This window comes from Centropristis striata, chromosome 6 (genome assembly GCF_030273125.1).
Source record: "Centropristis striata isolate RG_2023a ecotype Rhode Island chromosome 6, C.striata_1.0, whole genome shotgun sequence".
Taxonomy (NCBI): Eukaryota; Metazoa; Chordata; class Actinopteri; order Perciformes; family Serranidae; genus Centropristis; species Centropristis striata.
Genome location: NC_081522.1, coordinates 39,021,983 through 39,038,431, shown reverse-complemented (window position 1 = coordinate 39,038,431; position 16,449 = coordinate 39,021,983). Strand labels below are relative to the sequence as shown.

The following is a 16,449-nucleotide window of genomic DNA, read 5'->3' as shown; positions in this document are numbered from 1 at the left end:
TAAAATGTCTTCTATGGTGCATTTCAGATAAAGAAAATGTGAATAAAATATCCTCTATTGTGTGTTTTCAGTGGAGAAAATGTGAAGCAGTATAATTCTAGTTAAGGACACATGATGACGTGTCCTCTGAGATGCCCTCTACGGCACATTTACAGTAAAGAAAGGTAATACAGTGCTCTTCATATGGAGAAAATGTGTAAATGTGGCTTCTAAGGTGCCTTCCACCTGAGAAAATGTGATAAAGTTCTCTTCATGTGGAGAAAAAATAATAAAGTGGCCTCTTGGATGATCCTACGGTAGATAAAACATCATAAAACTCCCTCTTCTGAAACTTTACAGGATTTAATCCTGGATATAATGACCAAGAAAAGACACAAAATTACCCAAAAAAAACCCCACAAATTGACCAAAAAAGACACAAATTGACCAAAAAAAAACGTATGACGACCAATAAAAAGACACAAAATTACCAAAAGACGTAAAATGACCAAAATCAGACACAAAATTACCAAAAGACGAAAATGACAAAAATAGGACCCAAATACCAAAAACCCCCACAAATTGATAAATAAAAAAAAAAAAACGTATAATGACCATTAGACACAAATTGACCAAAAAAGGTAAAAATGACAAAAAACACTTATGACCAATAAAAAGACACAAAATGAACAAAAGACACAAATTGACCAAAAAAACAACAACGTATAATGACCAATAAAGACATAAATTGACCAAAAAAAGACACAAAAAACGTATAATGACCAATAAAAAGACACAAAATGACCAAAAAAGACACAAATTGACCAAAAAAAGACACAAAAAAAATGTATAATGACCAATAAAAAGACACAAAATGACCAAATAAAGACGTATAATGACCCAAAAAAAAAGACAATTATATCCTGATTATTTGTGGGACAGTAATTCGTCCTTGGTGAAGTTTCTTGGTGTTTTGTGAACTCAGCTGCTCCCTGTTGACCTGTAGTTCACCTTCACCGTCTCTCTGAATATATTCAGTTGTGACCTCCAGAGAGTGTACCGAGGACAGGAGGACATAAGGACATAAGGACAGAAGGACAGAAGGAGAGAAGGAGAGAAGGAGAGAAGGACATAAGGAGAGAAGGAGAGACCTTTAAAGAGCGAGTGGTGGTCTACAGACAGATTAGGCCCCCGGGGGGTTAAAATGCTAAACAGGCAAAACGTCTTTTGATCTCCACCTTTTTAAATGGAAAACAGCCTCCATTAATTCAGCAATATGAGAATATTAATAACACGACTAAATATTCCATCCAGAGACACAGAGAAGAGAGAAGAGCTGCTGCTGAAACTTGTTTTAATTCTTTATTTATTCTTCATTTTAAAGATACAAAGGCCAAAACATAAAGAAATCCTCTTAGAAACACAATACTGGAATTAAAAAAAAACAACAAAAAAAGCTTCAACTCCAGTCTGTGAGGTCAACAGTCAGTAAATCAGAGAATAATAGCATAGAAAGATGAATTAAAGAGATTGAATGTATGAGATATGTACAGAATGAAGCGATGGTGAGTTCAGCATGCAGACGTCTGCAACAATAAGAAATATTGTTCAGTGTTTAACCTCTCCGTGGCCCCTCATGCATTTATTTAACAGGATCTGGGATTAAAATCCATTGTTATCAAAACTAACACAGTAGAATATTGCACAAGCCCATAATTCATAATTCATAATTCATGGGGGAGGAGGTTTACTGGGACGGGGTGGAGGAGGGGGGTGATATGATGATATGGAGGTTTGTGTCCAGTTGAACCGTAAAAAATCAGATTTAATTTGTTTTTTTTCTTATCAGCGGAGCCGAACCAGCGACAGAAACATCTCAGTTCAACGTTCTGTCACATTAATTATTATTAATGTCACACGGTAACACCAAACAACCACAGCGAGGGATTCTCCCGGGACTTTATTTATCAGTTTTTATTTATTTTACATGAAATAATGAATAAGTTTGTTCTTCAACGCTTCAACAATACTGTTTTTTTTTTTTGTTTTCTGCTTTTTTTTGGGATATTTCAAATGTCAAAAACACAAAAACACCAAAGTGCCATAAAAAAGTGAAACACAACTTGAAGCACAGCCGAGTGTGTGTGTGTGTGTGTGTGTGTGTGTGTGTGTGTTCTGTACATTAGGAGCAGATCTGCTTTGACCTGAGATGATAACAAGTTTTCTCCGTTTATGGAGAGAAAATAGAAAGAGTTTAATTTCAGAGCAGATAATCTAGACATTTTGTTCCTTTTTTTGTAATTTTGTTCCTTTTTTGGTAATTTTGATTAACTTTTTTAGTGATTTTGTTTCTTTTTTCGGTAGTTTTGCATCTCTTTTTTTTGGTAATCTAGACATTTTACATGTTTTTTTTAATAATAATTTTGGTTATTATCAAGAAAACCATGGAAAATGTCTAGAGAAACAAAACTACCAAAAAAGAAACAAAATTACCAATAAAAGGAACAAAATGTCTAGATATCAGCTCTTAAATTAAACTCTTATCAGATATTTTTGTTGTTATCATTATATTTGTCCAAACAAATGAACCTTTAGTTGCACCAGGCATTAAAATGAACAAGAAATTACTCTCCGTTTATGGAGCTAACCAATCAGTCATGAACACAATAATTAGATTATTAATAACTAGATTTAATACTGTCGTTTGATTCTCGTCATTCCAATAATTCTTTTGGCAAAAAACTACAAAAATAAAGTTTATGAAGCGGAAGCTGTGAAGATGTTCTGGTGATAAAACTCTCACCACAAGTTTTTTTTTTTTAATATTTCCTCTTCAAACAGCCGTTAAAGACGAGACTAAACGTTTAAAGAGGATTTGATGCTCATTTTCAGCTTCATTCTTTCTTTTTTTTCTTCTTTTTTCTAACCAGAATCTGTGTGAAACACTTCGTTTAAACCTTCTCTGAGAAAATGATGCTGCATCTTTGCAAAGGAAGTTCTCAAGGCGTGGGTGCAGATCAGCTGTTTATGGATGTTTTCACACTAATAAATGGTCGTTTATCAGCTGTTATCATCCTAATATGGTGAGAAGGAGCCCGATGATGCTCCAGAAGGTTTTAATCTGGAATAAAAGATGCTGAGCTCAACTTCTAGTAAGTCATTTTATCAGGTTTGTTATGTTTGGTGTTGTTGCACTTGCTTGATTAGACCTGCTGATTAATTGTTGATTATAAGTTATCATAACAAATTGCATGAGTGCAGCTGTTCATATTCATATTTAAGTGAACTGCAGTCTGAAGCTGCTAAATCACAAAAAAGTTTAATTCTACGTAACGTTTTAACTGTTTTAGACGAGACTAAACGTTTCTTTTTTTTGTTTAAAGAGGATTTTATGCTCATTTTCAGCTTCATTCTTTCATTTTCTTATTTTAAGTGTTCAACATGCTTATTTCTAGATTTAATAATCTTAATTTAAGAAATCTTGTCAAGGTAAATTATCTGTCCATGCAGCAAGATCATTTCCCTCAGATTTACTGTTTGATCTGGTTTTAGACTAAACACCTTTTCTGCAGCTGTTCATATTCATATTCCGCTTAAAGTGAACTGCAGTCTGAAGCTGCTAAATCACAAAAAAAGTTTAATTCTACGTAACGTTTTAACACTGTTTAAGACTTGAGAAGTTCTAGTTTAACCCTTTTGATGCACAACATATTTTAACCCCTACTAATGCACAACATCTTGAACTTATTTTATGATTGAATATTCCAAATATTCTTTAAATATCTTGTTTTTGATAACAACAGATCATTATTTCCATTTTGCCTCTCATACTTTATGAAGATAAAACGTTTTTGCATTATTACAAAGCTAACTACTTGGCTAAGTAGCTTGCTAAGCTAAATACTTAGCTAACTTCTTGGCTTGCAATTGTAACAATTACTTCCTAGGCAGCGCACACGTACACAAAATGACGCTAATCTTTTTTTTAAAAATGCATCGAAGCCGAAAGAAAGACAGGACAAATTCTGCTGAAGCGACAGAGGTTCTTTTAGCAGGGCTAAGTACTTAGCCAAGAAGTGAGCTAAGTTGTTAGCTTAGCAAGCTACTTAGCCAAGAAGTTAGCTAAGTTGTTGGCTTAGCAAGCCAGTTAGCTAAGTAATTAGCCAAGAAGTTAGCTAAGTTGTTAGCTTAGCAAGCCAGTTAGCTAAGTAATTAGCCAAGAAGTTAGCTAAGTTGTTAGCTTAGTAAGCCAGTTAGCTAAGTAATTAGCCAAGAAGTTAGCTAAGTTGTTAGCTTAGCAAGCTACTTAGCTAGGTACTTAGCCAAGAAGTTAGCTAAGTTGTTAGCTTAGCAAGCTACTTAGCTAAAAATGGATATGGGTCATTTTTCACCCATGTTCAGCATTAGAATAGAGACACAAAAAGGGATTTTATTAAAAAATGAATAAAGGAAAACATTAAATTAGGATGTATGATGAAAGAAAAAAAACAAGTTGAGGAAAACCTGGAATACTGAATGATGAAAATAATGTATTAAGATATATTGGGTCACTTTAGACCATGTTGTTGTGCATCAAAGGGTTAAGACGTCACGTCAGCAGTGTTTAAATCTCAGTCCGTCTCTATTATTTGTTCCTGAAGAGCAGAAACAGAGAAGCGTCTTCTCCTTCAATCAACAATGACCTCAGACTGGTTTCATGCTTTGTTGTAACTTCCTGTCTGTCTGTCAGCGAGGGCGTCTCCTCTCCTCCACATCTGTTAGACTGAGACGCTTCATCCACACCACGTTTAATGTGTGTCATTAATCTTTCATCTGCTTCGTCTGTTTGCTATAAACTCGCAAAAGTTTTCTACAGAAAGCCGCAGAGACAAAACTCTGAGGGTTGTTGATGACTTTACTCTGATCAGAGTTTACTAAAGTTTGGATGAGTTGAACACGTTTAGTCAGAATGAGGATCTGTGTAAATAGTGAATAGTTTATATCTGAAGCAGTTTAAACAGATGAACTGAGGATTTTACTGTGAAAACTGCAGAGAAATATCAGAAATACTGAAACACACGCGCTCTTATTTCTGTTTTAAAGGGCAAACCATCCAAAATAATAAAGTTATTCTTCTGACCTGCAGAGCTGATAAATAATCTGGTTTGTTCTGGTGAGTGGAGAGAATCGGAGATATCAGATGAAGAAGTTTATTTTATTACAAACAAGTCGGGACTTTGTCTAAAATGTGAATAAAACAAAATATGATCATTCTTTTTTATCTTTTTTGACACATTCAATTCACTGACAAGATATTTTGTGTTAAACCGGATTATTTTTTATTATTCTTTACATTTTACACATCTAAACTTTTTTGGACCCAGGATTGTATAACAGGAAATATTGCATTTGGCAGAAAAATGGAAAAAATCAACAGAAATGTCTATTATTTTGCTCACATTTTTCTACTAAAAACAAGTCTTGTGGCATTACGTCAAATTAGAGCTGAGCTATTTTCTTAATAGCTAAATCACAAGATCAAATGTGATCAGACATTAAGATTGTTATTTTATTTTTTATTCTGTTTTATTTATTCATTTTATTCATGTGCACATATTCTTTTTTCCATTTCTATTAGGTGAGGTTTTTTTCTCTATATTATTTATAATTATTTTTGTTTTTATTTATTTTTTCCATGTTTTTTCTTTAAATGTGCAAATAAAGAAAATAAAACATCTAGAGCTCAGTACTGGACAGAAGACAGACTTTTCTCCAAAACTCTGCAAATCTCACCAAAGTAATCCAGACTAATAAAAAGCTCGACAGGTAAAAGAGGAAAAATATTTGATTTTTGGGTGAATTAACCCTTTAAGAGAAAGAAAATATGGCAAATTTGCACGTAAATTGTTTTTTAAACAATTTGGTACGACCTCTCTCAGCAGATTTAAAGGTTCCTGGCCAATAAATCGATCAGATTATTTTTTGGTGCAGACTAAAAATGCAGCGTGAGTGTGTGTGTGTGTGTGTGTGTGTGTGTGTGTAAGCTGTCAAGTGGAGCTTATGTACATCACCAGCCGCGGGTCTTGGAGGTTCAGTGTTCCAGGTAGAACTGATCTGGGATCAGAGTCTAGGCAGCACCAACGGATCCAGCAGCGGTCCCGTGACCCCTGACCCCTGACCTCAGGGAGCAGATTACAACCTGACCCCCGGAGGAGAGGAGAGACGCTCGTTTATTGAAATGATCACAGATTTGGTTCAGGTGGAGAAAAAAAAAAGAGGAGTGATCAGTCCAGGAAACGAACAAAGAGCTCAGAGAGGGTGGAGGGTGCTACTCTGGTGTCTGCTGCCCCCTAGGGCCGAGAGCAAGGCAGTGCAGGTGTGGCTCAGGAGGGAGACGGGAGGAGGAGGAGGAGGAGGAGGAGGAGCAGGAGGAGCAGCTACAGGTCACAGCCCAGCAGCTCCATCCTGAGGGTGATCCTCTCGTGCCACTCCCACGGCAGGATGCGCACGAAGCGTCCGAAGAACGGAGGCTCGAAGATGTTCTTCTTGTGGACGTTGTTGTCGCTGTTTCCCGGGAAGATCTGCAGAGAAAAAGAGCCAATCAGAGCACAGATCAGAGCAGCTGGTAGCCTCAAACATCCAATATCAACACGTTATCTAATGATGCTCCACGGATGGACAATAACACTTGAGGAAGATATGGAATAGAAGCCATCTTTTGGAGTTAGATGTGGTTGTTTGTTTTGTCGTTTCTATTGGATGTATTTGAATTTTCTTTAGTTCTTTGCAGTTTATATTAAAGAACATACATCAGGATAATAAATAATTTTATGTCTTGTTTTGGTAATTCTGTGTATTTTTTTGTAATTTTGTGTATTTTTGTAATTTTGTGTCTTTCAAGTAATTTAGTGTTTTTTTCAGTCATTTTGTGTCTTTTTTAGTAATTTAGTGTCTTTTTTGTAATTTTGTGTCTTTTTTGGTCATTTTGTGTCTTTTTTGAAGTAATTTAGTTTTTTTTTCTGTCATTTTGTGTCTTTTTTTTTAGTAATTTTGTTTCTTTTATGGTCATTTTGTGTCTTTTCAAGTAATTTAGGCTTTTTTCAGTCATTTTGTGTCTTTTTTTGTCATTTTGTGTCTTTTTCAAGTAATTTAGTGTTTTTTTTCAGTCATTTTGTGTCTTTTTAGTAATTTTGTGTCTTTTTTGGTAATTTTGCGTCTTTTTTCAAGTAATTTAGGGTTTTTTTCTGTCATTTTGTGACTTTTTTTTTTTGTAATTTTGTTTCTTTTATGGTCATTTTGTGTCTTTTTAAAGTAATTTAGTGTTTTTTTTCAGTCATTTTGTGTCTTTTTTTGTAATTTTGTGTCTTCTTTGGTCATTTTGTGTCTCTTTTTGGTCATTTTGATACTGCCTCCAGCGACCCCCAGGTAATTTGAGTATTAGACTCCTGCTCTACATGGTGGAGATCAGTGCTGAATGTGATTTTAGTGCTTTTTAAATGTGATTCTCGGAACAGAAAGGTCTGATAACTGGACAAAATATCTGCCAGTGATTTCCTTTCTGAAATCATCACTGTGTCCAACATTTGGTATTCCCTCCAGTAACATGTTCTTTCTGTTACAGTATATAAAAAAAAGAATAAAACACTTCCTGCCATAAACGTCTAACATGACTTCTCCTGATTAAAGCACATTAAATGGCTTTGAATGGACCGCAGAGATGCATGATAATAAACTTTATATTTCCTGTGGCTGACGATAAGAATCAGAGAGTAACGACGAGCATATGGACATTAAAAAACACTCTCCGGCTCAATAAAATGAGAGTAAAGGCCACGAAAACTCTGAAATGTACAGAGGAAAAACAGAAAATCATCGAGTTAAATAAACAACAGAAAGAAATCATGAAAAAGAAACAAACTCAAACATTATCCCATAAAAGCTGGATTCAGTTAATAAACAGAAAGCATAAATGTTTCATTGATTAAGACAGTGAGAGTCGTTTGGCTGCAGCAGCTCAACATCTGGCAGCTGGATGACTTTTCTCTGTTTTCAGTTATAAACGCGTCCAGAAGTCAATCAGCAGAATCTCTTCAGGCGTCGAGACGAGACGCTAACTCAACTTTTCCATCAGACCAAACAAATAAACAATCATCTGTAAAAGTCTGCTTTGTTTACTTTTTACCTCCAAAATCCACAAAGATGTTTTTATTCTAAATCAGTGATTATTATTATTATTTTACACATCACACAACCTCGTGCTGCTTATTTCTCTGCCGCGAGAGTTTAACTGCGGGATCACATTGGGTGATTCTCATGAACATGGTACAGCTCATAGCAAAAATCAAAAAGCATTGAATACATATTTTCTTTGACCCTTTATAACATGTAAGTATTTTCTGACATTTTTAGAGACACTGTGAGCAAAATTCATTACCATAACACATTTTTAAATAAAAAGACAACAAAAGGTTTTTTCTTTTTTTTTCTTTGGCAAGCACTTAAATATGCTCAAGGGTAGCTGGTATCACCAACATGTATTTTATTAAAATATACACATATTTTAATGCAAACAATTCTATCATTACCGTAACATCTAACAATTTTTTATCATCAATTTTCATTCAGATTTTATTCTTTATACATTGTTAAAAACCATTATGTTTGATTATATTCTGCTAAATTATACATTTTTAAACAAATGTATATTTATTTTTTTAAAGTTTATTAAATATTTATTGTATATAAGTGTGGGGAAACCATGACATTTTTATCTGGACGCATTACGGTAATGAATTTGTGAATCAAAAATATGTTGAAAAATATAGAAAATATTATTTTAACACAAAACAATGAATTGTGCCTCATTATGGCTATATTGTTCATTCATATAAAAGTGAAATATATTTAGTTTAATAAAGTATGTCCTTATAATCTTCACAGACAGAACTGTGTCCAAAAAAACAGATTTATCTAATAAACCAGTGGTGGAATGTAACTAAATACATTTACTCAAATACTGTACTTAATTATAATTTTGAGGTACTTGTACTTTAGGTGAGTATTTAAATTTTATGTAACTTTACACTTCTACTTCACTACATTTTGAGGTAACTATTGAACTTTTTACTCCACTACATTTAGCTGACAGCTTTAGATACTTTTCAGGTCGAGATTTAACATAAAAAACATGATCAGTTTAAAGTGATTAGACATTTTATTAAATTAAACCCCATAACAGTATAATAAGTGGTAAAAACCAGCCCTATCTTGATAAAAAGTAACATAAATGAATCAATAATAACAATACAATAATGTATTTAGAATATATATATATATATATATATATATATATATATATATATATATATATAATCTGAGTGGGGTCATTCTGCATTAAGAGTCTTTCTACTTTAAGTACATTTTGATGCTGATACTTTTGTACTTTTACTTCAGTAAGTTGTGAATGCAGGACTTTTACTGTAGTGGAGTAATTCTGCAGTGGTGTATGAGTACTTTCACTGAAGTAAGAGATCTGAATACTTTTTCTACCGCTGTAATAAACACATCACAAGGATGCTGAAATAATAATAACACTACAGCATGAAGCAGATGTGTACAACATCTGTCTACAAGACCACAAGAAAACTACTTTTAAATGTTTGTTTTGTGAGTTCAGGATGATCAGGACTGAGCTGACTGACACAATAAAGAGATTTTTTATATGATGTAGTTGTAATAAACAGATCAAAAAGATGCTGGAATAATTCCAACATGATGCCGATGTGTGAAAAGTCTGAAATAATGATTTGTGCTCAACACAACCAGCAAACAACGTCTAAAATGTTTGGATGGATCTGAGCAGCAGAATCTCAACTCCTGGTGGAGATCTGCACTTTTCTAGGTTTTTCCATAATGTAACTAACGTTAGTGAGCATGTTTAAGGTCCCATGTGGACTGACCTTGTCCTTCTTTGTGGTCTCGTCCTTGACGATGGTCCAGGTCTGTCCGTCGTCACTGTGAGCCACTTTGAAGGCTGTGATGAACTGGATGGAGCCGAAGTCTTTGGCCCCCTGAGTGATCACTCCGGTCACCTTCTTGGTGGAGCCCAGATCCACCTGAGGACACGGAGAGAAACTTTAGACCAACTAAAGTAGTGTAACTGGATCCCAAATGGGACACCCTTCGGCTAAGATTCTATCAAAATTTCACATTAACTACTAATATAAATGATCATGTTATGCTTCCATTAAATTAAATGGTGTGAAACTAAAGTCTAACTTCTTATCTTTTGAACCGTATATTGTTTTAACCGTGTACGTTTACCAGAGTCGGCTAAAGGACGCTAACGCTGGTGAATTAGCCTAGCGCTAACTGTATCCCACATCGGACACTTGAACTCCTCACTGTAGAACAATAAAACAATTAAACAATGGGGGCTGCTGAGTTTTTCGGGGGAAATTGGATGTTTCAGGGTAAGCCCAATAAATATCACCGTTATCAACCATCGTTATCAATTAGGGTTGTCAAAAGTATTGATACTCAAAAAAGAAATCGATACTAAAACGTTGTATCCGGATACGATACTCATTTTCAAAAGTATCGATACCTCCCCGCGAAACATCTAAGGACCGACACCCTTTACAGTCTTTACAGTGAATTTCGACAGGTTAGTGTCTTTTGTTTCAAACTGACCTATTACTGATGTTATCGTGGCCGGTGGCCCGCATTAATGTTGGCCGTGTTGTTATTAGCCATTAGCCGCAGCTAGCACGTAGTATGCCCATATTAAGTTAATTGACACAGTGTCAGTTTACATAAGCATAGAGTTAATAAGTTTACATAAATATTGGCGACTGAAAAGTGTGAAAAAATTGTTCCAATTGTTATTGTTTATTGTATTTATTTATTTTTTGCACTACCTCAGACCTGAAGCTTGTTATCATAGTTGCAGTTTCTTTTTGCACAACTGTTTTTTATTGTAAATATTTAACCTGTGGTTCTATTCATTTTTACATGTTGCATTTTTCTTGTTGTTAAAAATATTTCTGTTAAATTTCGGGGTCTTTGTTTTTATCCTTGTGGTATCGAAAATGGTATCGAGTATGGAATATTTTCCTGAGTATCGGTATCGAGTTGAAAGTTTTAGTATCGTGACAACCCTAATGTATACACACCAGGACCATACTTCTGTCCTTCACAATAAAATACAGAACAGTAAAAATACAGATGTATTTTTAAGATCGTCGCCCAATCGTTCTTATTGCTTTCTCTCATCAGAGTTACTTTCATATTCTAATTAGACATGTAAGTAATAAAATTTCACATGTAGATTGTTAAATATGTAGAAATCAATTATAGCTACACTGGTAGTGGAGATCTTATTCTAAATGACTGTGTAAACACCGGAAAGTGTGACATTGCAGAAGTGTCCCACCTGCAGCCACTCTGACTGGTTGTTGGTGGCGGCGCTCCAGGCGTTAGTCTTGCCCTGTTTGTCCAGCCGGGCGTAGTGAGGGTGCCAGGTGAAGGCCTCGATGCCCCAGGTACGGAAGGAGCTGGAGGACGTGATCTGGCGGTTGGACACCAGACGAGACTTCATACCCATCGGCTCCGAACAACCTGAAGTGTTTGAGTAGACTGTGGAGGTGAGACCAGGCGGAGAGAGACAGACAGACAGACAGACAGGAGAGGGATGGAAAGAGAGAGAGAGTATGATAGACAGGGGACGACCAGGCCAGCCAGAGACACCAAGCAGCAGACAGACATGATGATGCAGACGGAGACGAGGCAGACGGGTGAAGGTGAAGCCATGAATGGACAGCTCAGAGCCAGACTGAAGCCTTTCGGAGCGTTTTTCCACTCTAAGCATATTTTTTTTGCAGGAGCATGCTGGAGTTGACATTAAACTCGCCCGACGTTGTGAGTTTTCTTTTCATTGTTCCATCAGATAATTTGAGAGGAGGAACTGTCCAAGTAAGGCTGGGCGATATGGCCCTAAAAGATTATCACGATATTTCAAGGTATTTTTGTGATAATGATATTCTTGACGATATTACAAAATACTGAAAAATATAGTCTGTATACATAAATAAAAAACGTTCAACAAAATAAAAATCAATCATAAATCTAAATGTAGTGTAAAGTGCAAATCTCAACAGTTGTCAAATACAAAATAATTACTCTTGACTCTTGAGTATTAGCAAATAATAAAAATAACCATCTAGGGAGCCCGGGGGGCCTCCGGGAGAAAACATTGTACATTTTATAGTACAATGTGATCAATCTCTCTTTGAGAGCTAAATGTAAGCGAACACCTCATATAACATTTTTCACAGTCAACAGGGCTTTCCACTAGGACATGGAGCAGCCAGACTGTGTGGACTAGAGACATTTTTTTCATAAAAGCCCAAATTTGATGCCTCTCACACATTCTAATGCCACTATTCCATCACTGTCTTACCTTAATCATTGCATATTTTAATTAGTTATTTTAAAAGAGAATAAAGGTTCTTCTATGTTTTATTTAAGGCATCTTATTTTGACAGTCTGCCTTTAAATTCTGTGGTGGATTCTGTTAACACGCTGTGCTCTTATTTTGAAAGCTGCATGTGTTTAGCGAGGCCGCCACAGTCTAGGTAATCAATGGAAACCCTTACGCCACTACGTCAAGAAGTAGGAATGTTGCCAACATCATGATATGCAATTTTTTTACTCATAAAAAAATGATACTGGTATAATCATGAACGATACAATATGGCACACCCCTATATCCAAGTCCAACTGTGTCCAGAGTACTATTAAACACTATTAAACCTCAATCAGAGCCACAGCACTCCACCTCTACATTCAATATGCTATATGGATTAAAAGCTACAGATCTGTAGTGTAGAACATGAGGTCTGGTGATCTGTGAACCACCATCAGATTAAACAGCGATCCTCCACAAGTTTGCCGTTTTTTCCTACTTTCTGTATCGTTTCACATGATGAGTACGAGCAGAGAGCCAATCGCAAAGTGGAAACAAACTTGTGGAGCTGGTTGTATAATCCTTAAAGACTAAAAGAGACTCTTTAATGAGCGTGAGTTAGTGAAGCAGCTGCACATGCAGGTCAGAGCAACACAGGGTCAAAGACGCATGAAAAACCTTCAAGCTGCACTCGAACTGCACAGAATCATCAAGCTGCTTATGCAACATTCGTTCATAACATCATGTTACGCTTCAGCTGATTCACTAGGAGGAATTAAGTTTGAAGTACCAAACTTAATACTGTAGAACCTTCAAACTGTCTTCTAGAAAATGTCATTTTGCTTTAACCCTCTGGAGTCCATGAGAGCGCCGGAGCTCGACTTCTTCATGATGTCACAACGTAACAACGTTCAGCAGCATGTTTCCTGCTGTCAGCTCAACTCTAAAGTTTTGGCTTTTACACAAGTTTCCATGTCCAATTTAATGCATCAACCCTTTTTCGGCAAAGGTAAAAAACACCTCGACCAAGTGTAGTAACAAGTAACACTTTTTTTTGCAGAGATTTTTCTAATTTTGCAGTGTGCATTCAGCATTTTTAATGCAATCTTTTGTTTTTACTGTTTTTGTGTGTTTTTTGTAACTTCTGTGTTTTTATCTGTGTTCTTTGTAATTTCTTTGTGTGTTTTTATGCGTTTTTGTGTGTGTTTTTATGTGTGTTTTTGTGTGTGTTTTTATGTGTTTTTGTGTGTGTTTTTACGTGTTTTTTGGTGTTCAAAATGTTGATCCAGTTAAGTCAAAATGAAATAATAATCAGGTCATATAGGTGAGGTTGTGCTGAAAACAATGATACTGTTGAGAATTTATTTGTCTGAATAAAAGAATAAATAAGTTAATACAGGTTAAAATATAAGTTAACAGTAATATTATTAAAAACAGTTCACGTGTATAATATGTGTTTAGAAAGAGACTACATTGCATTTCATTGATTTGGAGTTACATTAAAAAGACTTCATTTCCCAAGATGCTCTAGGGGCAGACGTAAAGTACCTGATTACGTCAGTTTGTTGTGTTAGCCAGAAATGTGGATCCACGGCATGAACGCACACGCTGTATGTTTTTAGCTCTTCTTTATTTTTCTCTAAAGAACGTCTGAACATGAAAGAAAAGGTCTCGCTTCGTTATTTTTAGTCAAGAAGTATTTTCTGCTACAGATACCAACATCTCATGGTATAGATCTTTAAGTGGTTTATACAGGCTGAATGAAAAGGAGTCAAAACCGACAAAACAGCCCCAAACTCCAAAGGGTTAAAGTGAACGCACTAAAAAAAGTGTTTCTGTGTGTTTAGAAAAGGTTCAGACTGATGCATGCAGGCTGTGATCTGAGAACAGAAAAAGTCTCAAATAAAGACATTTTGAGATCATGCACAAACTGGGAGGAAGGACTGATGAGAGCAGAAGAGACAGAGATCTGATGAACGAATCAACCATAAAGAAAGAGAAGAACACTGGACACTTAATGAGGCCGGCGAGTTCTGAAGAACCACGCTGGCGTCACATAAAGAGAAATGTGACGACTCAAAGGAGAGAAATAATCTCTGAGTCACGTCTGACAGTGTGACTACAGTAAAATATGATCATATGGTTTTGATACATGCACATCTGTATTCAGAGTCACTCAGCAGAGCGATCCTCTGAATAATCCTTTGAAATATGATCAATCACTGAGAGCAGGCCTGACAATAATTAGAGAGGAAACAAGAAGATGGTTTATAGGCTGTTGGAGGACAAAGTGTCCCACCTGGAGTCAGAATGACGTAAAGACAGATTAGAACAACATGAGAACACACAGTGTGTGTGTGTGTGTGTTTTTTGGGAGTTTACCGTTGAGTTCGCAGCCCACCAGCTCCATGCGCAGGGTGCAGGCCTTGCGGCACACCACCGGGATGATGCGGATGTACTGGGCGATGATGGGAGGGTCGAACAGGTTCGTCTTGGTGCCGTCGTTGTCCACGTTCCCAACAAACACCTACAGACACAGGAAGGGGAGGATTTTATTCAACAAGGGATGTAATGCATAATGTTGCAAAGTAAATAGTCTTTCTTTTTCCAGTTTGCCTATATTTGTCAAGTTTTTATGAGTCATTTTTTTGGGAAAAGATGGCCCATTCACTTTTGTACTGGCCCACCAAAAATATTATTTCTGCCTGCGCCACCGTTTAAGATAAACTCTGGCTCAACTTTAATGCCATTATACCTCGTTTACACAGATAAAAAACAATCACTTAGAAAAATACCCTGGAGAAAACCCCTTATAAACACACAAGCAAAAACAATTATGATCAGACTTAAAAAATGATCAGCAGAGTTTTTGTTCCTTGTTTAGCTCTCTGAACTTATTTGTTGCATTTCTTTTGGAGCAAACTTGAACTTTATCCATATAATATACAATAATATAACGCCTCTCTCTGTTTTAAAGGTGTTGTTTGTGTCACAGTAAAGCTTCAGTGAAGTGTGTGTGTTTGTTTAGTCACAGCTCCCTCTGGTGGTTACATTCTGTATTTATAAGCTCAGTGACATGTGTTAGGGTTGATGTATCCTGACTTTAATCAATAAGTCTCATTATTCCCTCTGCAGTATTTAAAGCAGGGGTGTCAAACTCAAATACACAATGGGCCAAAATGTAAAACTTGAATAAAATCGTGGGCCAACATTGAACAAATAAACCTTTTAATATATACCAAACATGTTTAACTTTAACATTAAATATGGAACCAGCAACGCTTATAATATATACAATATATAACTAAATAGTGCAGACATGCAAAATCAAATTTAAAATAAAAAACACATCAATGTCATTCATTTACAATAATAATATAATAATTTGGTATTGCCTTGAGGGCCAAATAAAATTACACTGGGGGCCAAATTTGGCTCGCGGGCCAGAGTTTGACACCCCTGATTTAAAGTGTTGTGTGTGTTGTGTGTTGTGTGTCCTCACGTTGTCCTTCCTCAGACTCTCCGACCTGTACAGGCTGTAGGTCTTCCCGTCCAGACTGGAGGCCACCTTGAAGGCCTTGATGAACTCGGCGGTCCCCATGCGGCTCGCTCCCTGAGTCACAATGCCGGTGAACCGCATCTTCCTCTGCATGTTGATCTGACAGACAGGAGAGAGAGCCAACATTAGACAGGCTTTTAGTTTGTACTTTCTAAATAAACACCATTTATCATGGCTAGAAGCTATAAAAGCTGTGAAATTATGGTCAGATTTTCACATTACTTCGGTCCTTGAACGCATCATGAATGACAAACACTTTTGTCAGTAAAAAAAAGTTGAATTTCCCTTATACACTACCGGTCAAAAGTTTTAGAATACACCAATTTTTCCATTTTTTATTGAAATTCAAGCAGTTCAAGTCAAATGAACAGCTTGAAAGGGTACAAAGGTAAGTGGTGAACTGCCAGAGGTAAATAAAAAAAGGTAAGCTTAACCAAAACTGAAAAATAATGTACATTTCAGAATT

The 16,449-nt window shown here is 36.0% G+C and overlaps 1 protein-coding gene across 4 annotated transcripts in view; it reads right to left on the bottom strand.

The window, feature by feature from the left end:
- Positions 1 to 1,328: 1,328 nt before the first annotated feature.
- mfge8b (milk fat globule EGF and factor V/VIII domain containing b) overlaps positions 1,329 to 16,449 on the bottom strand; it is a 52,304-nt gene continuing 37,183 nt past the window's right edge. For 2 of the 4 annotated variants that reach the window (XM_059335336.1, XM_059335338.1), the window contains 5 exons: positions 15,927 to 16,082; positions 14,807 to 14,951; positions 11,393 to 11,595; positions 9,918 to 10,073; positions 1,329 to 6,539 (listed from right to left, as the gene is read on the bottom strand). In XM_059335336.1, coding sequence (XP_059191319.1) covers positions 6,396 to 6,539; positions 9,918 to 10,073; positions 11,393 to 11,595; positions 14,807 to 14,951; positions 15,927 to 16,082 — 804 coding nt within the window. In that variant the 3' untranslated portion in view covers positions 1,329 to 6,395. The remainder of the gene's footprint in view (positions 6,540 to 9,917; positions 10,074 to 11,392; positions 11,596 to 14,806; positions 14,952 to 15,926; positions 16,083 to 16,449) is intronic. The other 2 variants (XM_059335337.1, XM_059335339.1) reach the window with 1 other exon arrangement.